Below are 25,861 nucleotides of genomic sequence, written 5' to 3'. Positions count from 1 at the left end.
TACGAGTAGCCCCAGTCCCTTCCAAGCTAGCAGGGGATGGTTTGACCGGTTCAGGAAGTAGTACAACCTCCACAATGTTAAGCTCACAGGCGAGTGTGCCTCAGCAGATCATCAGGCAGCTACAGCTGAACTTTCCCCATTCAACTTTCACAGCTGATTGTGAAGAAAGGGTACCTACGACAGCAGGTCTTTAATGCTGATGAGCCAGGCCTTTTCTGGAAAAAAAATTCCCACGAGAACTTCCATCTCCAAGCGAGAGAGGACAGCATGGTGGTTCAAGGCTGCAAATGGCCGGGCATCTCTTCTCCTCTGTGCCATACCAAAAGGGACTGCATGCTCAGCCAATGATGCTGTACTGTATACTGAACCCGTGTGCTCACAAGGGCAAAAACAAGCACACTCTGCCCATAGTTTGGAGGGCAAATAAAGAGGCTTGGGTAACAGCTGTCATCTCCATGGATTGGTTCCATAACTGCTTTGCCCCTCAAGTGGAGAAGTATCTGGCAGAAAAGAACCTCTCCTTCAAGGTCCTCCTGCTGGTGGACAATGCCCCAGGCCACCCTGAAGAGCTGAAGGTAGCTCACCCCAATGTTGAGGTCATCGTTCTGCCACCCAACACCACATCCATAATTCAACCATGAGACCAAGGTGTAATTGTCACCTACAACACATATTACACCCACCGCACATTCTGTTGCATCTAGGAAGGTATGGAGACCGATCCCGAACTTCGCATCAGGAAATGTTGGAAGGACTTCAGCATAGCCCACTGTATCAGCACCTTCAAGGACTCTCTCAACAAAGTGAAAGCCCCCATCCTCAGCGCTTGTTGGCAGAATCTATGGCCATGACTTCAATGGTTTTCCCAACAACACCAAAGAGAGATGGAAAATTGCCGGGTTGGCACGAGAGATGGGAGGGGAAAGCTTCGACAACATGGAGACTGAAGAATTGGAGGAGCTCATTACCTCACATAGGGAGCTGACTGAGGAGGACTTGGAGGCCATTATCAAGGTTGCTGAGAGCCTGGTGTTGGCTTTGTTGTTAGGGTGGTGGCTTGGGATCCCAGGGTCCTGAGTTCAAGCCCCGTTGGCTGTTGAATTAACACCAGGGGGTTGACTCAGCCTGTCATCCTTCCGAGGTCGGTGAATTGAGTACCAGTGTACTGGTCCCGGTGTATTCCCCGGTAAGAAGAGGTGTACCATATCCCTGTGTGTTGTAAGAGGCGACCAGGGTTGGCGTCAGGAAGGGCATCCGGCCATAAAACATTGCCTCAAGAAAAAGCCCAACCCCTGCACAGCAGGGAAAAATGGCTGTAAAAACGGTCATTATATTTTTATCAAGGTTGCTGAGGAGGAGCAGGAGGATGGCAGTGAAGAGAAGGAAGAGGGAGAAAGATCAAAGTTAATTGTCAAGTTCCTGGCTGAGGTGAAGGATATGAGGGCAATCTCTGACGAATTACAAAATGCTGACTCAGTGATGGAACGATACCTCAAATTCAAGAGAGGACTGGATGATATTTTGCTGCTATACAAAGAGCAGCACTCAGCAAAACAGTTGTCGATCACTCATGTTATTTTACTCCGGTCCCACCACCTCAACACCATCAGCTCCCTCACCTGCGTCCCCTGCAATGGACAACCTTCAGCACCCTCACCTTCATCTTCTTCAGAGGAGTTCACTGGATTGTGACTAATCACAATCATAACACTGAACAACAAATTTCAAATTTTTTTTTTTACTGGAGATGTGTAAAGTGATTAAGACTAATTTGGGTACGCTGATTTCAAAAATCATAACCGTTTTGCTGTATCACGTCAGGATTTTCAGGAACAGAAATATTCCCATTGCCTAGAAGTCAGGATTTCAATGAAATTTACATGTCTTTTAACATGTCTATTTCGTACAATTGTTGTTAACTTGTGTTATATTTCTTTCTTTCAGATAAAGATGAGTAGGCGTTCCTGTACCAATCATCCTGACAACTTCTGTTATGTCTGTGGTCGGTATACCAAAAAAGATCAACAGCGAAGTATATCTACAGCAGTGAAAATGAAGGCCGCCTACTTTCACTACTTCGGGTGTAAGGTGGGGGACCAAGAACAGAGCTGGGCACCACACATCTGCTGCACAAGCTGTCACACAACCTTGACTCAGTGGTTGGTGGGCAAGCGCGCGAGCATGCCATTTGCGGTGCCCATGATATGGCGTGAGCCGCAGAATCATCATGATGATTGTTATTTCTGCTGCACAAGCATCGCCGGATTCAACAAGAAGAATAAAGGTCACATCAAGTACGCTGACTACGTCTCTGCTCGTAAACCTGTGCCTCATGATGACGAGAACCCCGTTCCAACACCTCCAGCTGATCAGAACATAGCTGTAAGCAGTGGTGAAGAGGATGGTGATGATGAACCTTTTGAACCCGACACTCAAGAATCACACCTTCTGAACCAGGGAGACTTAAATGATCTTGTAAGAGATCTCTCACTGTCAAAGGCGAAGGCAGAGCTGCTTGGATCAAGGCTGCAGCAGTGGAATCTACTTGAACCTAACACCAAGATATCCTTGTTCAGAGCACGTCACAGAGACATGGCTGAGTTCTTTGAGATGGAAGACACGATGACATTCTGCAGTGACATCAACGGTCTGTTGAAAGAACTTGGGTGTGATCACGATCCTGCAGACTGGTGCCTCTTCAGCGACTCGGGGAAGAACAGCTTGAAGGCTGTTTTGCTCCACAATGGCAACGAGAAACCATCAGTCCCAATGGCTCACGCGTTCGGCATGACAGAGACCTATGAGACTATGCGGCAGCTGCTTGATTCCATCAAGTACAATGACTTCAACTGGCACATCTGCGGAGACTTGAAAGTGGTGGCGCTGTTGTTAGGGCTGCAGTCAGGCTACACGAAATACATGTGCTTCCTTTGTCTCTGGGATAGCAGAGACGACAAGAATCACTGGACGAAGAAAGATTGGGAAGAGCGAAAAGAGCATGTACCTGGTCGACACAACGTGAAGCATGTCGCCCTTGTCGACCCAGCCAAGGTTTTCCTTCCACCACTCCACATAAAGCTCGGCTTGATGAAAAGTTTTGTACGGGCAATGGATCTGAATGGGCGTGGGTTTTTATACCTCAAGGAAAAGTTTGGTAACACCTTGTCGGAGGCCAAGATCAAGGCTGGTGTCTTTGTTGGACCGCAAATCCGACAGATTATGAAGGACGAAACTTTTCCGACAACTCTAAACCCCAAAGAGCTGGCAGCGTGGAGGAGCTTCAAAGCTGTGACGGACAACTTCTTGGGGAACGAGCACGCGGACAACTATGAAGAAATAGTGCAGCAGCTGCTGGAGTCCTTCAGGAAACTTGGCTCCAGGATGTCCCTGAAAATCCATTTCCTACACCAGCACCTGAACTTCTTCCCTGACAACTTGGGAGCAGTCTCGGACGAGCACGGCGAGCGATTCCACCAAGAGATTTCACTCATGGAGACGCGTTACCAAGGGCGGCACAATCCGAACATGATGGGCGATTTCTGCTGGTTCCTGCATCGTGAAACTGACACAGAGCAGCACAAACGCAAAGCCAAATGCCTAAAGCATTTTTAATTCCATTCTAGTGGAGTTTTTCTGTAATTTCTATAATTTTGAAGCATTCATGATGAAATAAATGAATAAATGAATTTTTGTAAATTTCATTGAAATCCTGACTTCTAGGCAATGGGAATATTTCTGTTACTGAAAATCCTGACGTGATACAGCAAAACGGTTATGATTTTTGAAATCAGCGTACCCAAATTAGTCTAAATCACTTTACACATCTCCAGTAAAAAATTTTTGTTGTTCAGTGTAATCAATTCAAAAGTAAATAACAAGAAAAAGAGCAGAGATTGCAGCCCCTCACCAGGGCTTGTTTTGTGTGGCGTTTGTGTATTGGTGTGTTACATAATTAAGAGACATAATTAGAACTGCCACTTTATAACTGCTGACAGTGATGACCGGGTACCAAGATGTCCCGCTTTGATATAACCCCGCTTTTATTTGACACTTGACCCTGACCCATGACGTTTTTCATTATTATTCAGTTGAATATAGAATGGGATTAAAAGAAATTAAATTCAAATCAAATGAAAGACCAAATCGGTACAGTCCTGCATTGGAGTAATCAGAAGGAACCCGAACAAAACAAAAAGCAAAGATGAAATCATCAGGAGGAACCTGGATAGGATTTGCATTTCAGTTGCTGCTCCTCTACCCTCAAACCCATCGAAGCACAGCCAAGTTAGCTTTATTCAAAATAAAAATATTCAAAATTATTAATATTAAAAATAAAAATAAAAATATTAAAAATTATTCAAAATAAAAATAAAAAACAAAATAATCAAAAAGAGGCCAGATCCAAAGAAATTTATAACTCTGGCTGTCAGAGCATACGTCCGATCAAGTTGGAATTAAAAAAATGTATTCTCCATCACAACTCGATCACAATTATGAAGTTTTAAGTCGATTGATTAAGCGGTTCCAGAGAAAACATTATTTAATGTTTTCTTCAATCCAATATGGCTGCCAAACCATGTGATCTTTCAATTATTCTTAAACAAACTTGGAGACCCATGGCTTGGGGAACATTTATGATTTGTGTGAAGTTTCCCCTCGATCTGCCCAGGCTGTTTACAACTTTACGCCTCAACTCCCAGAACTTTACCCCAGATCCCAGGAGCTTTACCCCATGTCAACCGGTTCACCGCAGCCTGTGTTTCCACAAACAAATGTGGATCACAGTTGATTGGAGGGTGAACAACAGGGAAAGTAACACCCCAGGCATCGAACCCAACAGCTGGTGGATCAGACTGGTACAGCCGCTTAAAGTAATCAGCCCAGTGGGCCTTCACTTCGGTCTCCTCTGTCGAACCTACCACCCTCCGCTCTCACTGCAGTACACCGAGGGACGGGCTTGGAAGAACGCAATGCACAAATTTCCCTGTGAGCAGGAAGAGAATCACTTGACCACAGGTGATGCTCTATCACCTCACAGATTACTCACACATAGGCCTCCTTGTCCATCCTCAGTGCACGTACAGTTTTACGCCTCAACTCCCTGAACAGCTCAGCTCTGCCATTCAGCCTGGCGCTGTGACTCTGGTCAATGGTATCCAGTGTCCTTTGAGAGACAAAATTCTTTTTCACCCTACGGTGAGTTCCAAGACATCCACCGGCAACATCAAGGATGGTGGTCCTGAAGGCAATCTACAACTCTTCAGGATTCCCTAAAGCACCCAGACCACCAAATCCCCACTCAGCCTGTTCGCAAACTCATATCCCCTCTCATCCTTAAGCTTGCCAACATCCAGCCTCGGCTGGGATGGTACCATTCTCCCGAGTTGAAGCTGAAACTTCAGAGTTGCTACAACAAGCCTGTGGTCAGTATTGAGGACCTGAGCACTCCAGTCGATCCTGCACTTCTGGATCATCCTCCTGGTCCCATTAATGACCACATGGTCAATCTCCTTTGCCACACCACCAGCGTTGGAATACCAAGTCCAGCGATGAGCATGTGGGCGCTGAAACCATGAACCAGCCACACAAAGTTCATGACTTCTTGCAAAATTTAAGGAACTTAATACTTTTCTGGTTGGCAGTTGCAGACCCATGGGGACCAACACACGGCTCATAACCATCCCTATCAGTTCCAGTCGATGCATTGAAATCCCCCAAGACTGGAAGAGTATCTCGCCTGGGGGACTGATCAACCGCAGACTCGAGTGTGGCATAGAATGAATCCTTCACGGAGAGATCACTCGCCTCAGTCGGAGTATGTACAGAGACCAGGGAAACGACACCAGAGTGACGAATCCTTCATCTCATAATACTCTCGTTGACCGGTGTTACCTCAATTATCATCGGAGTCAGCTTATTGGACACAGCTACAGCAACTCCTTGGGCATGGGAACCATTAGAGCGACCAGACCAAAAGTAGGTGTAACCACCCGTCATGATCTCACCACTATCCGATCTCCAAACCTCAGAGTGTGCTGCAATACCGATGCTCAAATGCTTGAGCTCAGATGATAACAGAGACAGGAGATCATCCTTTCCTAGGGATGGGACATTCCAGGCACCCACCTGAAGGGACCGCCTCAGGTTAACCCAAGGAGACTGCTGTCTGGTGGACGACGCCTCAGCACCACCCTGACACACAATATCGCAATGCAACCCACTTTTCATTGTAATCCTTCAAGATCTACAAACATGCAAAACACATCCTTAAAATACACAATGATAAGTCCTTGTATAAGCTTGGCATGTGGCTCCGACTTCTGACTCCCTATTTGTCTTTCTTTTCCTCTTCCTCGTACTCTGTAGCCTTTGCTAACATTATAAATTTGTTTGGGGAAGTTGTCACAAGAGAATCAATCAAGACTGAAAACCATGGTCCAGAAAGCATTTGCTTGAATACCACACAATGGCATTGTTTACACGGAGACCGACATGTGTGAAGTGGTGCTGAGCTCTCCCATCCTGTTGGAGTGCTTTGCTTCAGCGTTTTAAATCAAGCAAGCCACTTGGCAAGCAAGAGCAAGCTGTTTACTCATGGAACACACCCCAGGTATACAGTAACACGAGACCATGAACACATGGGAACAGGAGAGCGAGGATACACTAACCATCTGCCAGCGTTTAAACGCACATACACCAACAAGGAAATGTCAAGTGAAAATGGCAGCTGCTGTGAGATATTGTACATGGCACTATGTAAGAAAACGTTCAGTGACTCGGGGAACTATTTTGTGGCATCAATTGAGAAAAGACTAAAAATTTGGAAACTTCTCATCCCCCCCCCCCAACTTCCCGATATTTCCCCCCGGTTAAGAAGCCAAGATGTAGACGTAATAGCAACGCCGATCTAATTTCACAATCAATTACTTTTACGCTGATGCAAAACATGCAACTTAAGGAAATAACTATGCTATATTAAGCATCTTTAAACCCTAGGATTCATTTTCGCAACAATGTACAGCTTACATTTATCATGGCTGCACGTAGATTGTTCTGGAGTCATTGCTTACAGTGTGCAAGCATGCCCCTTGAGTATATATATATATATATATATATATATATATATATATATATATATATATATATATATATATATATATATATATATATATATATATATATATATCTATATCTTCTTTTGGCTGCTCGCGTTAGGGGTCGCCACAGCGGATCATCCGAATGATCCGCAGAGTGATTTGGCACATGTTTTACGCTGGATGCCCTTCCTGATGCAACCCTGGTCGCCTCTTACGACACAGGGATATGGTACACCTATTTTAACCGGGGTATACACCGGGACCAGTACACTGGTACTCACTTTGCCGACCTCAGAAGGATGACAGGCTGAGTCAACCCCCTGGTGTATTAATTCAGTGGCCTAATGGGGCTTGAACTCAGGACCTTTTGGATCCCAAGCCGCTGCCCTTACCACTGCGCCAACACCAGGCTAATATATATATTTATTGAAGTGCTCAGAGCTTGGACTAATGCCGTGATGATGTCGTCAAACCCACCACCATGGCTCCCAAGCATGTACCACATTCAATGTCAATAGCAGTCAACATATAAATGAAAAACAAGACCCAATCACGCCTCTTACCCGCAATTGGATGGGAATAACCAATCAACTCTTGCCTAATCAAATACCCCAGATGGCTAGGATTATAAATAAAGCGACTCCTTCCAGAAATTAAAACAAGACCTAATCACAGATGAGAGGGGTGTATACACTGTAGTGAGAGGGGTGTATACAGACTAGTGAGGTCTCTATTCCAATCCATCCTCCTCCTCCTCCTCCCCCCTCCCCTTACTCCTCCCTCATCTCCTTGGAGTTGATGAACCGATAGATTGGATGAATGACTGGTGTTAATGTAGTGCAAGTGTAATAGGCCAAATGGTTTCTCCTTTGCAAAAGTTCCTTGCACAAAGCAAGGGCAACAAACCTCGACTGGTCATTTTCTTGGTGGATTTTGGAAGCCTTGGTTTCTTCTTCTTTGGACTTTTGGCCTTACAAACAAAGTTTTGCTGGCACTCCTTCGCTGTGCGACCATTGACCAAGCTGGCCACCTGCTCCCAGTATTCCGGCACATCCGTGGGCACTGCCTGCACAGCTCTGACAAGATAAACACATATAATGTAGAAGTTGCTACAGCTTCGCACAGGAGTGTTGGAAATAGTACTAGTAATACTAATAGTAGCAGCAGAAGCAAGATCAATGACTTGTGAAAAGGAAAAAGGCACATTCAACCAAAAAAGTAAGTAGCTCAACCCTGTTAAGCTCATAATAAACAAGCAAGGATAGATATGGTCTCAAATGATGTTTCATACGCTTCCCAATGGAAATCCTTGACAATATATACAATATACATATACACGGGCAAATACCAATACTAATGGGGGGGGGAGGTTGGGGGTGGGGTTGGGAGAAAGAGAGCAAGGAGAAAGAGGGGGAGATATGGGGGGTGAGGGAGCGCACAGGCATGCACACGCTATCATTTAACTTTTGCTTCATTAAAATCGGTTCGTAAATAAAGCTGCTACAGCAATTTCAAATTAGGTATTGCTCATTGTACATCGTGTGTGTGTGTGTGTGTGTGTGTGTGTGTGTGTGTGTGTGTGTGTGTGTGTGTGTGTGTGTGTGTGTGTGTGTGTGTGTGTGTGTGTGTGTGTGTACACACACACATATGAGAAACCCCTCCCACACTCCTCCATCCAAAGTAGCTGCATAAAGAAACCCAAGAAGACTTACACAAGGTAAGTGCTAACGCTGTTATGAGCCCTTCCCAGAATTCCTCAACAACTATATAGACGTTCACACATCGTACGCACATGAGAATCTCAATGCTATACACTCTCCTCAGGTACCGGACCGGTTTCATCACTTATTGGCAAATCATCCGTGATAGCGTAGACAGCAATGCATATCAATGAGGCTCTCAATACATTGAACAAAATGAGGTATGTTAAAACTGCGCGTTAACACAGCATACAGACACCGCCTCGAGATGCCCGTGGGGGGTGCAGAGGGAAGGGGGTTTGGGAGGAGGTAAACATGAGGGGAGGGGAAGGGAAGGCAGCTTGAGAGGATAGGAAGGGAAGGTAAGGCAGCGTGAGGAGTAGGGCAATAAAACACACCCAAACATTTTCTTTTTAACCATTAGGTTATAAAATCTGGCGGGAGCATTGAAAACCCACACTATCTACGTGGCAAAAGGCCTGCACACACACACACACACACACACACACACACACACACACACACACACACACACACACACACACACACACACACACACACACACACACACACACACACACACACACACACACACACTTTGAGGCCTGGGAGGGCCTATATATATATATATATATATATATATATATATATATATATATATATATATATATATATATATATATATATATATATATATATATATATATATATATATATATATATATATATATATATATATATATATACAGTGGGGAGAACAAGTATTTGATACACTGCCGATTTTGCAGGTTTTCCCACTTACAAAGCACGTATAGGTCTGTAATTTTTATCAAAGGTACACTTCAACTGTGAAAGATGGAATCTAAAACAAAAATCCTGAAAATCACATTGTATGATTTTTAAATAATTAATTTGCATTTTATTGCATGAAATAAGTATTTGATCACCCACCAACCAGGAAGAATTCCGGCTCTCACAGATTTGTTAGTTTTGTCTTTAAGAAGCCCTCCCATTCTCCACTCATTACCTGTATTAACTGCACCTGTTTGAACTCGTTATCTGCATAAAAGACAGCTGTCCACACTCAATCAATCAGACTCCAACCTCTCCACAATGGGCAAGACCAGAGAGTTGTCTAAGGACATCAGGGACAAAATTGTAGACTTGCACAAGGCTGGGATGGGCGACAGGACAATAGGCAAGCAGCTTGGTGAGAATGCAACAACTGTTGGCGCAATTATTAGAAAATGGAAGAAGTTCAAGATAACAGTCAATCTCCCTCGGTCTGGGGCTCCATGCAAGATTTCACCTCGTGGAGCCTCAATGATCATGAGAAAGGTGAGGGATCAGCCCAGAACTACATAGCAGGACCTGGTCAATGACCTGAAGAGAGCTGGGACCACAGTATCAAAGAAAACCATAAGTAACACACTACGCCGTCATGGATTAAAATCCTGCAGCGCACGCAAGGTCCCTCTGCTCAAGCCAGCGCATGTCCAGGCCCGTCTGAAGTTTGCCAATGACCATCTGGATGATCCAGAGGAGGAATGGGAGAAGGTCATGTGGTCTGATGAGACCAAAATAGAGCTTTTTGGTTCAAACTCCACTCGCCGTGTTTGGAGGAAGAAGAAGGATGAGTACAACCCCAAGAACACCATCCCAACCGTGAAGCATGGAGGTGGAAACATCATTCTTTGGGGATGCTTTTCTGCAAAGGGGACAGGCCAACTGCACCGTATTGAGGGGAGGATGGATGGGGCCATGTATCGCGAGATCTTTTCCAACAACCTCCTTCCCTCAACAAGAGCATTGAAGATGGGGCGTGGCTGGGTCTTCCAGCATGACAACAACCCGAAACACACAGCCAGGGCAACTAAGGAGTGGCTCCGTAAGAAGCATCTCAAGGTCCTGGAGTGACCTAGCCGGTCTCCAGACCTGAACCCAATAGAAAATCTTTGGAGGGAGCTGAAAGTTTGTGTTGCCCAGCGACAGCCCCGAAACCTGAAGGATCTGGAGAAGATCTGTATGGAGGAGTGGGCCAAAATCACTGCTGCAGTCTGTGCAAACCTGGCTAAGAACTTCAGGAAACGTCTGATCTCTGTAATTGCAAACAAAGGTTTCTGTACCAAATATTAAGTTCTGTTTTTCTGATGTATCAAATACTTATTTCATGCAATAAAATGCAAATTAAATATTTTAAAATCATACAATGTGATTTTCAGGATTTTTATTTCAGATTACGTCTTTCACAGTTGAAGTGTACCTATGATAAAAATTAAAGACCTCTACGTGCTTTGTAAGTGGGAAAACCTGCAAAATCAACAGTGTATCAAATACTTGTTCTCCCCACTGTATATATATACACACACATGCTGAAATACAGCGAATGTCGATTGGTAAATGTCAGGCCATGTTCTGTTTTCATTGGGAAAAAGGGGGATAGGTTCCCGGTGGTTCAGGATTCAAAGGGAAAAATAAAAAAAATCCCCCGCAAAAAATGCGAATACGCCCGCGAAAAACTGCGAATGTAGAAGCAGGTTAGAAAAATGACGAATAAACCCGTGAAAAACCACGAATACATGAAAAAAAAACCATCAATACACAAAGCACAGGGCCACAAATGTACAAGTCGGTCACAATTTATGAACCGTGAATACGCACATGTCGAGGTTCAGAGACATTATCACTTACTCGTTCAACCTTTTCAGCTCCTTCTTTGTCCAAGGAACGATCTGATCTTGGTTGCCTTTTGCTGCGTCTTGTTGAACATCAGCATGATCTTGTTTGTCATCTTCATTTAACACACCTTGCGAACATTTACTCATGAGACGCTGCTTGCGTTTGCTTCTTCCAACTGCTCTTTGTTCTGGACTTGTATGATCCTGTGCTTTAAATGCCTGTCCCCTTCCATGTGAGAGGAATAAAAGAAATGGATTGTGAACTGGTCATCCATCCTCTGCTCACACAGCACTATGCTACACATGTAACAGCATGGACAGAGATAACACAGCATGTTCAGAACCCTAATGGGCTAGAATACCATGTACATCGACTCATAGAAGACAGCATTGATGGGGGAAAATAACCACAATGAAGAAATGTGAGAAATTTAAAGTTTTCCCATTTGAAGCAGAGATGATCACATGTACATTTTCAGAATTTACCTCCATAATAAAGCAAAATCCATAAAATTAGTAGACGGACAAACTTTCGTTTGGGCCAAAACACTTGGGCAAGAGTCCAGGGGATTAAAGAGGCTTGAAAATAAGATTCATGTGCTAAACTACTCTCCTCTCCCCCAACCCCAATCCAGAAGAATTCTTTTCTTCAACACAGAGGAATAGAGTAATTGAAGTGGTGAGATTTTGCTATGACAAGACAAGGAAGGCAATCACATATTTCACCTTTATTTAAAATAATCCCAAATTTACTTTGCCACTAGCAAGAAACTGTTGATCCCGAGTTGTATCCCACACAATTACCATTATTTGTGTGAGTGGCTTACTCATAGCGACTTAACATGCAGACTTTGACCAGCCCTGGATTCTGAGAAACACAGGACAATCGACTGTTAAAACTACATGGGTACCAACAAGAAAATTGAGCACCATGCTAATAAAGTCAATCCAGTAGGGTGGACAGCTTGAGATATCGCTGCCCTGACAACCGCAAATAATTATTCGAACACCGAAAAAGATCCAACAAGCTGTTACCTGTTGATGTTTCTCACGAAGGTAGGAAAAAACTTCCAATAATTGTACTAGGCGCAAGGAGATATAATCTGGGTTGAGACAGGCTTTTTCCAAATGATAATATTTTTATACTGGTGATTTTTATTATATTTTCATGACATGTGCAAGTGAGAGAACAATGTGGTGGGGGTGGGGGGGGAGGATAGGAGAGTGCCAAAAGTGTAAGGGCAGGGGTTAGGTTAGGAGATAGAAGAAGAGAGAAATAATATTGAGAGGAAGGACAAATTGATTTGATTTTCGTGAAGATCCGGATCCTGATCTGGATACTATAACGTTTGAAGGTAAATATACGAGTACCAACAAGAAAATTGAGCACCATGCTAACAAAGTCAATTCGGTTGGGTGGACAGCTTGAGCTATCACTGCCTTGACAATTGCAAATACTTATTGGGACACTTAAAAAGATCCAAGAAACTATTATCAATGATGAAAGACATTTTCAGCAGTCAGGAGCAAAGGGAGCAGGGGAAATATCCAGACTTAATGTTGATGATTTGGGCCCATTAATTATACACTGTCGATGTTTCTCGTGAAAGCAAGAAAAACTTCATTGTTGTGGGCAGAAGATGATATACTCTGGGGATATTTGATGGGACGATTAGCATCCATTGTAAACTTCTCAATTGGGCACGACGAACTACTCTAGTCGCCATTATGGGTGGCTCTGTGTGGAAGAGGATTCCAGCGTGTCTCTCAATCAACGAGGTAAAGATGCGAAGTACCAAAATGAGCGAGGTAAAGGTGCAAAATAGGACCTCAATCCGTCTCAGTGCATCTAGGCTGATTGGCCAACACGGCCTCCACAACATTATTTTTCACATCACATGTGCAAGCGAGTGGAGAATGTGGTGGGGGGGGGGGGTAGGAAAGTGCTAAAAGTGTAAAGGAATGGGTTAGGAGATCAAAAACAATATTAGAAGGAAGTAGCAATGTAAAGGAAATGAGAAGGGCACTCTTTGACGTCGCGACATTGCCAGATGTGCCTCCGCCCGCATAATGATATAATTGTACATACTGATTCATATTCATTCTCTCTCTCTCTCTCTGTCTCTCGCTCTCTCTCTCTCTCTGTCTCTCGCTCTCTCTCTCTCTGTCTCTCGCTCTCTCTCTCTCTCTCTCTCTCTCTCTCTCTCTCTCTCTCTCTCTCTCTCTCTCTCTCTCTCTCTCTCTCTCTCTATATATATATATATATATATATATATATATATCGAGTGCAGCCTGTGGCTGCTGGTTGCATCATTGGTTGGGACGCGGCTATGCAACTGATGCAGTGTCCACCTTACCAGTACACTGGTGCTCATTTTGCCGACCTCGGAAGGATGACAGGCTGAGTCAACCTCCTGGTGTATTTTTAATTCAGCTGCCAACGGGACTTGAACTCAGGACCTTAGGATCCCAAGCCGCCACCCTAACCACTAAGCCAACACCAGGATACTGATACTAAGTTTCATTAAAATCCCTGAACCCAGACTCAAAATATTAAATAATTCTGGCTGCCAGACAATGCATCCGATCAGGTTGAAAATGAAAACATATATTCCTCATGACTACTAGATCATAATTATGAAGTTTCACGTCGATTGATGAAGCGGTTCAAGAGAGCATTTTAAAAACATTTTAATTCACTCCAAAATGGCTGCCACACAATGTGACCTATTAATTAGTCGTGAACACCCTGGTATCCCCAATGTTTGGGGAACATGTGGGTGAAATTTCACCTGGAGCTGTCACGCCATTCCGGAGAAGAAGAATTTCAAAGGTTTATTCTTCAAAAAATCATATCTGCCAAACCATGGGACCTACGATGTCATAGGTGAAGAACTTTTTGTTCCTCATGGATAAGTGATCATAGCTGTGAAGTTTCACCTCAATCTATTCAGCCGTTTTGGAGAAGATTTTTGAAGGTTTTTAATGTTAAAAAAAAAACATATGGCTGATGAACCACGTGACCGATGATGTATTAATCTTTTTCCCCCACACACAATTTAGCCCTAGATAACCCTCAAAAATTTTCATACTGATTGGATAAAGCGTTCGACATTTGCAATTATGATGTCATTACGAAGCCACCTATGACATCATCAAAATCAATTAATGATCAAATGATCAAAATGATCAAAATATCAAATGATCAATGATCAAAATAAATCAAATTGTTTCCCATTGGGAGTACTTGATATGTGCCAAGTTTCAATTTTTTTTTCTATGTAGCGGTTTTGGAGATACGTACCAGAGGTCCAAAGTTTTTCCTTTTTTCCAACATGGCTGGCACACCACATGACCAATGATGTCATAATTATCATTAAAACATTCCACATGAATTGTAGCACCGACGTTGAAAGTTTTGTGTCAATCATGTAATCAAAATAACGACCAATTACTGCAACGTAGTCCCAAGAAGGAAGCCAGACAAAACAATACACACACACGCACGCACGTGCGCGCACACGCACACACACACACACACACACACACACACACACACACACACACACACACACACACACACACACACACACACACACACACACACACACACACACACACACACACACGTCAGGTCAGATTCGATATGTGACTTGCTACAGGTACCATGTAAACCTATACTAACCTGTTCCGTGGTCGAGTTGTCTGCAACTAAACCGTCTCCCCCACCAAGTTCCTTGGTGAGAAGGGTGTATGATATGGACACTCAGCAGGATGAAGAACAAAACCTGCGAAAGGGCGGAGGAGCTCCTTGTGAGCCATCCATATCTAGTGCCCAACTGTGTCTGTGAATGTCCCCTTGCAGTTGGGTTACTTTTGATCAGGAGGTTGGTGGCAGGATTTCCATCCAGCCACCGTAAAACCCTTCGTTCCGCAAAACATTCTAAAAGCAAAAACAAATCTGAAAACCCACTCCATGGGAGTACCTCCTGTGTAGCTGCCCTTTGCAAGGCAGCTCACCGGATGGCGGGATTGGGGCAAAGCCTTCGACACCCCCAATCTTTGATGATAGGAGGGAAACCATGGGGTAACCTTCCCGAGTCAGATTGCGGTCGTGTGTGTCAGGGTAGTGCTGAGGTGTCGTCAACCAGATGGTGGTCTCCTTGGGTCAATCTGAAGCGGTCCCTTCGGGTGGGTGCCTGGAATGTCCTACCCCGAAGAGAGGCTGATCACCTGTCTCTGTTATCATCTGAGCTCAAGGGCTTGGACATCGGTATTGAAGCATTCTCTGAGGTTCGGAGACCGGATTGCGGTGAGATCATGGCGAGCAGTTACACCTACGATTGGTCTTGTCGCTCTGCTGGTTACCATGCCCAAGGAGTTGCTGTACCTGTGTCCAATAAGCTGACTCCAGTGATAATTGAAGTAACACCGGTCAATGAGCATATTATGAGAATAAGGATTCATCACTCCTTGGGTGTCATTTCCCTGAGTGATCTCACAGTGAAGGACGCATTCTCTGCCACGCTCGAGTCTGTGGTTGATCAGTGCACCAGGCGAGATACTCTTCTAGTCTTTGGGGTGTTCAATGCATTGGCTGGAACTGATAGGGATGGTTATGAGACAAGTGTTGGTCCCCAGGGGTCTGGAACTGTGAACCAGAATAGACCAAGTTCCTTGACTTTGCACGAAGTGATGGACTTAGGGTGGCTGGTTCATGGTTTCAGCACCCACAGGCTCATCACTGGACTTGGTATTCTAACGCTGGCGATGTGGCAAAGGAGATTGACCATGTGCTCATTGATGGTTGCGGGAGGATAATCCAGAACTGCAAGGTCGACTGGATTGCTCATTGCCGCAATGCTGACCACAGGCTGACCACAGCAACTCTGAAGTTGCTGTATAAATCCAGGAGAATGGTACCATCCCAGCCTCGGCTGGATGTTGGCAAGCTTAAGGATGAGAGGGTAGCTGAGAAGTTTGCGAACAGGCTGAGTGGAGAGTTCGGGGGTCTGGTGTTTTGGGGATCTTGAAGAGTTGTGGAATGTCTGCAAGCCCACGGTCCTTGATGTTGCTGGTAGACGTCTTGGAACTCACCGTAGGACGAAGTAGAATTTTGTCTCTTAAGGGACACTGGATACCATTCACCAGAGTTGCAGGGCCAGGCTGAATGGCAGAGCTGAGATGTTCAGGGAGCTGAGGCGTAAAACTGTATGTGCACTGAGGGTGGACAAGGAGGCCAATGTGCATGGAATGTGTGTGGGGGTAGAGCATCACCTGTGGTCAAGTGATTGTCGTCCTGCTTACATGGGAATTCGTGCATTGCATTCCTCCAAGCCTGTCTCTCAGTGTACTGCAGTTAGAGCAGAGGGTGGTGGGCTCTTGACAGAGGAGCTGAAGTGAAGGCCCGCTGGGCCGGTTACTTTGAGCGGTTGTACCAGGCTGATCCACCAGCTGTCGAGTTGGATGTCACGGGTGTTGCAATTCCGATTGCTGACCCTCCAATCAACTGTGATCCACCTTCGTTTGTGGAAACACATGCTGCGGTGAACCGGTTGAAACAGGGGAAAGCTCCTGGGATCTGCAGCATCCATGCTGAACTTCCCAAGGCTGGTGGAAATGCTGTACTCATGTCATTGCATGCAGTTCTGTGCTCTGCCTGGAACACAGGCATCATCCCAACTGACTGGTCGAGGGGCTTTGTTGTCACTCTCAGGAAAGGGAAGGATGATCACCAAGACTGCAACAACGACCGAGGGGTGACCCAGCTCTCAGTGCCGGGCAAGGTCTTTGCTCGGATAATTCTTGAGAGGGTTCGCTACCATCTGGTTGAGCACCAGCATCCAGAGCAGTCAGGATTTACACCAAAGAGGTCAACGATTGACTGTATCCTTGCTCTTCGGATCCTCACCGAACACAGGCGAGAGTTTCAGCAGGAGCTGCTTGCAGCTTATATTGATCTCTGTAAAGCATTTGAATTAGTGAATTGGGATGCCCTTTGAAGGATTCTTGGTCTTCGTGGGGTGCCACCAAACCTGATCCATATGATGCCTGAATTATACTCTGGTACTGAGAGTGCTGTGAGATGTGGTGATACCATCTCTGACTTATTTGCAGTTGTGACTGGAGTTCGTCAGGGGTGTGCACTGGCCCCCACACTTTTCAGCACTTGTATGGACTGGATTCTCGGGAGGATGTTGGAGAGATCAAGCTGTGGTGCATCGTTTGGGAATGTCAAGATCTCTGACCTTGTTTCGCAGATGATGCAGTCATCTTTGTGGAGATGCTGAATATCCTTTTAGGGGCCCTCAAGGTGCTGAATGAGGAGTCGGAGCCGCTGGGATTACGGGTTTCCTGGGTCAAAAAGAAGATCCAGGCTTTCCACGACATCTTGGATACTGATATCATGTCTGTACCTGTTTGTGGCAAGGATGTTGAGGTCGCGGAGAGATTCACTTACCTTGGCAGTGATATTCATATGTCTCTGCTGGCTGTGAGCCAGAAGTCAACAGACGTCTGGGTCAGGCCTGGGGAGTCATGGATTCACTGGATCATGGGGTGTGGTGCTGCCATTACCTGTGTGGGAGGATGAAAGTCTGAGTCTTCAGGTCCTTGGTGCTTCCAGTCTTGCTCCATGAATGTGAGACTTGGACTCTGACTAGGGATCTGAGACAGAGACTTAATTGCTTTGGTACCAGGTCTCTTCAGAGAATCCTTGGCTATCGCTGGTCGGACTTTGTGTCCAACGAGCGGTTGCTGAGAGACTCAAATGAGATTTGTTACCTGCATCGTCCGTGAGCGTCAGCTGTGGCTGTATGAATATGTGGCTCGTTTTCCTGACGCTGATCCTCCTCACTAGATTCTCGCAGCGAGGGAGCCTCGTGAGTGGAGGAGGCCAATGGGTCGTCCACATGCCTCGTGGTTGCAGCAGGTTGATCAGAATCTCAAGGAGATGGGGACGGGCCAGAAAACTGCCTTGGGGATGGCCAGACGGAGGCCCTGGAGTACTGGAAGAAAGTGGATGCAGCAACGCACTGCTCTGGTGCATGCTCCCATACCTGACCTGACACACACACACACACACGCACGCACGCACGCACGCACGCACACACACAGAATATGTCGCCTGTAGAAAATGAATGTCTTGAGAATCAGTTTGGCCTTGTAACACACACAACCTGTCCATAAAATTTCATCCGGATCCGTCTACAACTTTTTGAGATATCCTGCACACAGACAAACAGACAGAAAGGGATAAAAACATAACCTCCTTCACCTTCAGTGGTGGAGGTAAACATTTAAATTTTCATCATAAACAGACAAGGGTGAAAACACAACCTCCACCCACCTTCAGTGACAGAGGTTAAAAAAAAAAAATTTAAAACTAGAAAAACATTTTTGAAAAAAAGGAAATTTTTTCTTTAATGGAATAATATATGGTGTAAGCTCATAATTAAATGAGTCTGTATACCATTCATGAACAATATTACCATTGAAAAGAGCAACTTTGAACAATGACTACACCCTACAACAGAGAATTCTTCAAATAAGCAGCCAAGATTGATGCTTCAACTTATCAGCCAAGCAATACCTTGTTGTGCTGGGTGTTGTATCTGAGAAAGTGTGCTTGTTTAGATAATAACAAGGGAGTTGCAGAACCTATTTACTGCCAGGAATTTTTTTTAAAAAGCTTTGAAGCCTGACCTGTCAGGGATGTTGGATGTTCCAGGGCTGTAACTGCAGTTGGGTGTAATATGGTGTTGGAAATCAAGAGTGGTTGAATTCTTATCAAATGGACTCTTCAACATTAACACATCAGATTTGTCCTTCTGCTTCAGTTGCTGGAGGTGGGATACCTACGAGAGAATGATTTAGCAGAGGGAAGAACAAGTTGAAATATGCTGTTAACTCATGTTTGATTTACTTGCATGAAAATGTAAATACACATGGGTTACACACAATCATAATTGGCTGAGCCTCTTTGGTGTTTCACAAGCACATGAGTGGTTCTCAAACTTTTTGGACCACAACCTCTTCCTACAGTCTGTGGTAGTTGTTATCTCCCCACTCTTCCATGATCACTGCACAGAGTAGAGTCCCCCCAGAAAGTGAACTAACATACCAATCCCATAAGGGATTACATACATACCAATTGTACCTCTTAATTGGAAAGGTGACCATGAACCACTGTGCCACACCAACGGTTCAACTGTCGTGACCAACGGCAAGCGTCTGCCACACGTGCACCTTGTTACCCTCGCCGAAGGAGAGAATATTTCCTTTGTGTCACTTTGTCTGTCTGCACAGAACTTTAGCGTTTTTATCTGCAAGCGTTTGTCGGATTGAGACAAAGTTTTCACCATCGGAGCGACTATTCATGTAAAATGTTATATTGATAATTATGACGTCATGGGTCACGTGCTTTGGCAGCCATGTTGGAAAAATGGAAAAACTTTGGACCTCTATCTCTGAAACCACACCAAGGATTGATGGATCACATGGTTTTAGCAGCCATATTTGGATTGAAGAAAAATATTAAATGTTTTCTCTGGAACCGCTTAATCAATCCACATTAAACTTCACAATTATGATCGAGTAGTGATGGGGAATATATGTTTTAAATTTCAACTTGATCAGACACATGGTCTGACAGCCAGAATTTTTTTTCTTTAATCTGACTTCTTTTTAAATAAGGATCACTTGGCTGTGCCTGGATGGGTTGGAGGGGAGAGAAGTATCAGCTGAAGTGTGAATCCTATCCAGGTTACTCCTGATGACTTCATCTTTGCTTTTTGCATGTTTGGGTTCCTTCTGATTCCTCCAATGCAGGACTGTACCTATTTGGTCTTACAATTGATTTGAATTGAATATATTTTAATCCCATTCTGAATTCAATTGAATAATAATCAAAAACCATCATGGGTCAGGGTCAGGTGTCCAATCAAAGCGGGGTTGCATCAAAGCGGGACGTCTTGTTAAACGGTCATCACTGCCAGCAGTTATAAAGTGGTAGTTTTAATTATCCATCCATCGATTGGGACCATACTCTGCACAGAGCGTCGGTGCTGCAGAAGCAGTCTCCTGGGCTCTTGGCACCAATCTTGGATGGGTCGCGACTCGGACGCGGGATACTCAAATGGTCAATCATCCCAGCAAGCTGGTACTCATTTTGCCGACCTCGGAACGATGACAGGCTGAGTCAACCTCACCTGGTATTAATTCAACACCCGAGCAGGATTTGAACTCAGGACCCTTGGATTCCAAGCCCATCACCCTTTTAAAGTACAGTATGATTGGATATAATTCAAGTAATCAGAAAGTGCCACACCTGCAGGAATATTAATGTATAGGTAGTGTTTAGTTGCTGATACCATTACAGTGCGGTGAATATTATGGCTCCTGGGAAGGAAATATCAGATGGCTAACTGACTTCCTCTCCTCTCATAGCCAAAGTGAGGCTCTCAATGGAATCCATTCATCTCCTCTCCCTGTTAAAGCTGGAGTGCCCCAAGGCAGTGCTCTGGGCCCAGTCCTAATTCAGATCTTTATTTGTGATCTCTCTTTCTCTCTGGAAAATCCCCTTTATCTATTTGCTGATGCCTCCACCCTCTGCTGTGACATCCCTTCTCCTTCATACGGTCAGGCTGCAGCCTCGCCCGTCCTTTAAGAACTAAACAAATCACAAGCTGGTCAAACACTTGGATTATGTCTTTCAATCCTGACAAATCTCACACTCCAACTATCTGTCTCTGAAAGGACTGTCTGGCAAACCCTTACATTTATTATATTAACAACACACTTGAGGAAGCTAAATCATGAAAACTCCGCACCATCTGTCATCCCCAAGACCGGCAAGCAGCAGCTTCTTCACTCACTGCAGATCTGGGTAAAATCACAAACTGGTCCATCACATGGAGCATGTCTTTCAATCCAGACAAATCTCAAACTCTCACTATGTCTCTCCGAAAGATCCGTTTGGAACCCCCCCCCCCATCCACTTTCTCAACAATCCTCTGGAAGAAGTCCTTTCTTTAAAGCTTCTGGATCTCGCTATCTGCCACGATCTTTCCTGGGAAAACCACATTTCCAACCTGGCCTCCAAAGCCAGTCGCCGACTGGGAATTCTCCGTCGTGCAAAGTCCTTCCTCGGCCCACCTGAGCTCCTGACCACATACAAAGCTTTCGTCCGTAGCCTGATGGAGTACTGCTCTCCCCTCTGGGGAGAGCTGGTGCTCCTGCCTCTCACCTTTCTCGGCTTCACGCTGTGGAAACCAAGGCATTTCGGATCATTGGCATCTTCTGCAATGAGGCCGAGTCTTTGGGCCTCTCACTTTCTCACCGCAGGCAGGTCGGTGGTCGTTCTGTCTCCTACCGTCTCCTCTCCGGTCTCACCCCCCCCACCCTGCTGTGTCTGTGATTTGTCCCCACCATACTTCCACAGGGCTCTCAAGGTCCGCCAACAACCCCCTTCTGGTAAAACGACCAAAATCACGAATCACTGCCCACCTTCACTCTTTCATTCCTCTTTTTTCCCGGCTTTGGAATAAACTCCCTCACTCTGTTCAATCCCATTCTTCCCTCCAGGCCTTCAAAACAGCTGTTCACCACCACCTCTTATCGTCCCCCATCCAAATCCTCGATCTTTTCTACTTTCGTTAATCCACCCCAAACCCACCTCCTTCAAATTGCCTGCTTTCTTTCCTGAAAGTACCTGTAATGTCCATCTTGTATACCCCGTGTTCCCTGCCCGATCCCTCTTCCTTCCACAGATCTCCTAATGTCTCTGCTCCCCACCGTTTTGTCCTTCGCACTCCCTCCACTCTTGTCTCATTCGCCCCTTGCTGTGTGTTGTGTGTTAGCTGTCATACGAGCCTCGCCAATGTATACAAAAAAACGAACTCCTTGGTCTTACTAACATCCATGATCTGTCTTGAGCAAATCAAATGACAAAAGTTGGCCTCTAAAGCCAGTCGTTGAATGGGCAGCCTCTGTCATACAAAGTCCTTCCTTGGTACACCTGAACTCCTGTCCAATTCCAAGGCTTTCATCCACAGGTTTATGGAATACTGCTCTCCACTCTGGGCTGGCTCCCCTGCCTCACAACTTGCTCAGCTTGATGTCGTGGAAACCAAGGCCTTCAAGATCATTGGAATCTCCCACGTTGAAGCTGAGTCTATGGGCATATCACTTTCCCATCGCAAAGAGATCGGTGGTCTCTCTCTGTCTTCTACCGCCTCCTTTCTGGTATAGCATCGTCTACTCTTTCCATACTTTGTCCCCCCACCCCAATGTTTCTGCAGGACATACATCATGGTCCACCATCAATATCCTTCTGGAAAAACTCCCAAAATCCAGAATTACCTCTCACCTGCACTTATTCGCCTGTGGAATCAACTTCCACCTTCTCTTTCTTCTTTTTTGTATGCATAGTCAGGGCTCGTGGAAGAGCTAGTTCTGGTACACTGAAAAGATCAGGATGCAATCGGATAAAAGTCGAGAGAAGGGGGTGGGGAGAACACCAACAGCAGAATTTGAAGGCCAAGATTCAGGCAGGTCTGGACAAACATTGGGTGTGGGAGACAGGAAAGGATCCATGGTGTGGGGTAGACAAGATGGATACAGAAGAAAATTCTCAGGAGTTAAAACTGGAAATTTGAAGGAGGGATCCGGTTGGGGTGGGGTGGGAAAGGGGGGGGAGGAGTGGTGAACGAGGGTAGAAAATATCATGGTTTTGGATTGGAGATGTTCTGAGATGGTGATGAACAGCTCGATGTCCTGAAGACCTGGAGGGAGGAGTGAGATTGAAGAGAATGTGGAAGTTGGTTCTACAGGCGGGGACAAAAAAAAGGAACGATTAAGTGGAGGTGAGCAGTGATCCTGGATTTAGGTAGTTTCACCAGAAGGAGGTTGATTGTGGACCATGTGTGTCCTACAGAAACCAGGGGGTGACAAAGCAGGGAAAGAGCAGAGGGTGCAAGACCACATAACATAGGAGGTGGTAGAAGACAGAGAAACTGCCGAGCTGTTTGCGATGGCGAAGTGATAAGCCCAGAGACTAAGCTTTCATCGCAGGAAATTCAAATATACTTGAACGCCTTGGTTTCCATAGCATCAAGCTGAGCAAGATGTGAGGCAGGGGAGCCAGGCCAGAGGGGAGAGCAGTACACCATCAAGCTGTGGAGGAAAGCCTAATAGGTGGATGGTAGTTCAGGTGTGCCAAGGAAGGACTTTTTATGACAGAGGATGTCAAGTCAGAGGCTGGCTTTGGAGGCCAACTATAAAATGTGGTTTGCTCAATAAAGATCATGGCTGTTAGTAAGACCAAGGAGTTTGAGTGACAACTTCCTCAAGAGGATTGTTAAGGTAATACTGAAGGACCAATTTTGTGCTCCTCCAAGTGGTCGCGTCACGTTTTTCTCGGTACTCTGACCTGGACTGAAAGAAACTTCGTACCTGTAAGAGTGCATCGCACATGGTGGCAATAGTCAACCTTCAACTCTGAATCATCTATATATTAATACTGAAGGACCAATTTTGTGCTCCTCCTAGCGTTCGTGTCACGTTTTTCTCGGCACTGTGACCTGAGAAGTTTTTACACGGTGTACGTCAAAGAAGACATGTGCACAAATCAGGGGACTTCTTCACAAGGAGTAGTGTACACCAAAATGTCGTGTACAAGGACGTTTTGTAGGCCTCGTTAGGTAAGGCCATGGAGTACATCGACTGGGATCCGGCTCTTACAAGAGCCACCAATGGTTGTCATATTGGGCTCATGGAACGGAATCCGTCTGAGACGGGGTTTCGGCTAGTTGTTAAGAAAGCAGATAGGAGGGTTCGCCAAAGGGTCCTTTCAGAGGGAGATAGTGAAAATGTGAGATTTGTCAGGATTGAAAGACATTCAAATTGTTTCACCAGCTCGTGATTTTATCAAAGTCTGAAGAGAAGGAAGAGGCTGCAGCCTGCCTGTTTGAAGGACGAAGGATGGCACGGCAGAGGGTGGAGTCAGCAGTAAATAGATAAAGAGGATTTTCCAGTCAGATCATTTATGAAGATCAGGAATAGGACTGGGCCAAGAACACTGCATTAGGGCACTCTCATGTCTGACTTCAATCTCCTTCTTCACTCCAGGTCATCAACACAGCTTTTCACCACCATCTCAGATCATCCCCCATCCAAAACCATGATCTTTTCTACCCCCGTTGACTCCCCCACCCCACCCCAATTATTTCCAATTTTTTCCAGTTTTTCCTTCCTGAGAGTCTGCTTTTGTATCCATTTTATCCACCTTGTGCATCCTCCTCCAATACCCCTCCTTCCCTTCCCCATGTCCCTTATTTGTCCAAGTCTCCCTCTATTTTGGCCTTCGACCCTGGTGTTGGTTTTTCCCTCCTTTTTCTACTGTTCCTTTTGTTTTGCTGCATCCTGATCTGTTCAGTGTTTCTTGCTGTTCCACGAGCCTTGACCTTGTATCCCCCAAAAATAAATCATATGACAAGCGGATAAAAAACGGTCTTAGCGAGTGAAATATACTCCATGCGGCCAATTGTAGCCAGACTTCACGTTTCAGTAGGACATGTAAACTGGAACTGTTGACAATAAAAATGGTCAAAAAAGAAATCGCCAAGTCTCCAAAGATTTACGTCGAGTCGATTTGTGTTGTTTTGATAGAATGCCATTTTGGGGCAACAGTCGATTTCGGTCATGATATTATTACAGATTCAGTGGTGGCGGGATTCAGATGAGTCCGTCAATCACTGTCCGTAACCAGTTTGGGTTTTCGCACCCTACTCTCGACAGCCAAATGTTACATATTCGGCGTCACTCAACCACCGTCTCCGGGGTTAAAACGCCGGCTGGTTCGGCACAATTCTCGGGTTACGCGCCTCAGATCACGATACCAAAATATACCTGTGCCTTGCCAGCTGGGGGAATAGCCCCCGGTTACAGACTGGTTTTGTCAGATACCGAGCGAATTCCGCCAGTCTGTAACCATTTTGGTTTTTATATCCAAATCGAGCGGATCGTTCCTCGGCGCGGCACAAATTAATTTAAAGTGACAACTTCATACGAATCAGCCAGATTTATTGGGGACACATCGGGGAAACACAACACAAGCAAAGCATTCACGACAATGTTATAATTAACCTATTACCCGTTCTTAACTAGGGAGCTACGGATTACGGGTTTCGAAGGGGACCCTAACGAGATAAGCCTAAAACAACATGCAGACAAGACATGGACAGCATGCAGACAAGACAGAGTACTTGGTGATGTTTCATGAACGAGAGGAAAGTGTCAAAGCACGAATGTGGCTCATGACAAGCCGATGTCCACGGATTCGAGCACCCAAGCACAAACACGCTGCGTGGCAAAATGGTGCTCGTAC

At 45.2% G+C, this 25,861-nt stretch overlaps 1 protein-coding gene across 3 annotated transcripts in view; it reads right to left on the bottom strand.

The window, feature by feature from the left end:
- Positions 1 to 25,861, bottom strand: part of MIS18BP1 (MIS18 binding protein 1) — a 184,037-nt gene that overhangs the window by 39,096 nt on the left and 119,080 nt on the right. For all 3 annotated transcript variants that reach the window (XM_085884325.1, XM_085884342.1, XM_085884332.1), the window contains 3 exons: positions 19,180 to 19,331; positions 11,489 to 11,701; positions 8,004 to 8,173 (listed from right to left, as the gene is read on the bottom strand). In XM_085884325.1, the coding sequence (XP_085740451.1) occupies positions 8,004 to 8,173; positions 11,489 to 11,701; positions 19,180 to 19,331 (535 nt within the window). The remainder of the gene's footprint in view (positions 1 to 8,003; positions 8,174 to 11,488; positions 11,702 to 19,179; positions 19,332 to 25,861) is intronic.

Source organism: Eptatretus burgeri, chromosome 1, assembly GCF_056783735.1.
Source record: "Eptatretus burgeri isolate ZD-2024b chromosome 1, Ebu_testis_v1, whole genome shotgun sequence".
In the NCBI taxonomy this organism is placed as follows: Eukaryota; Metazoa; Chordata; class Myxini; order Myxiniformes; family Myxinidae; genus Eptatretus; species Eptatretus burgeri.
Note: the sequence above shows the minus strand (reverse complement) of the source record. Positions and strands in the feature narration are given on the sequence as shown.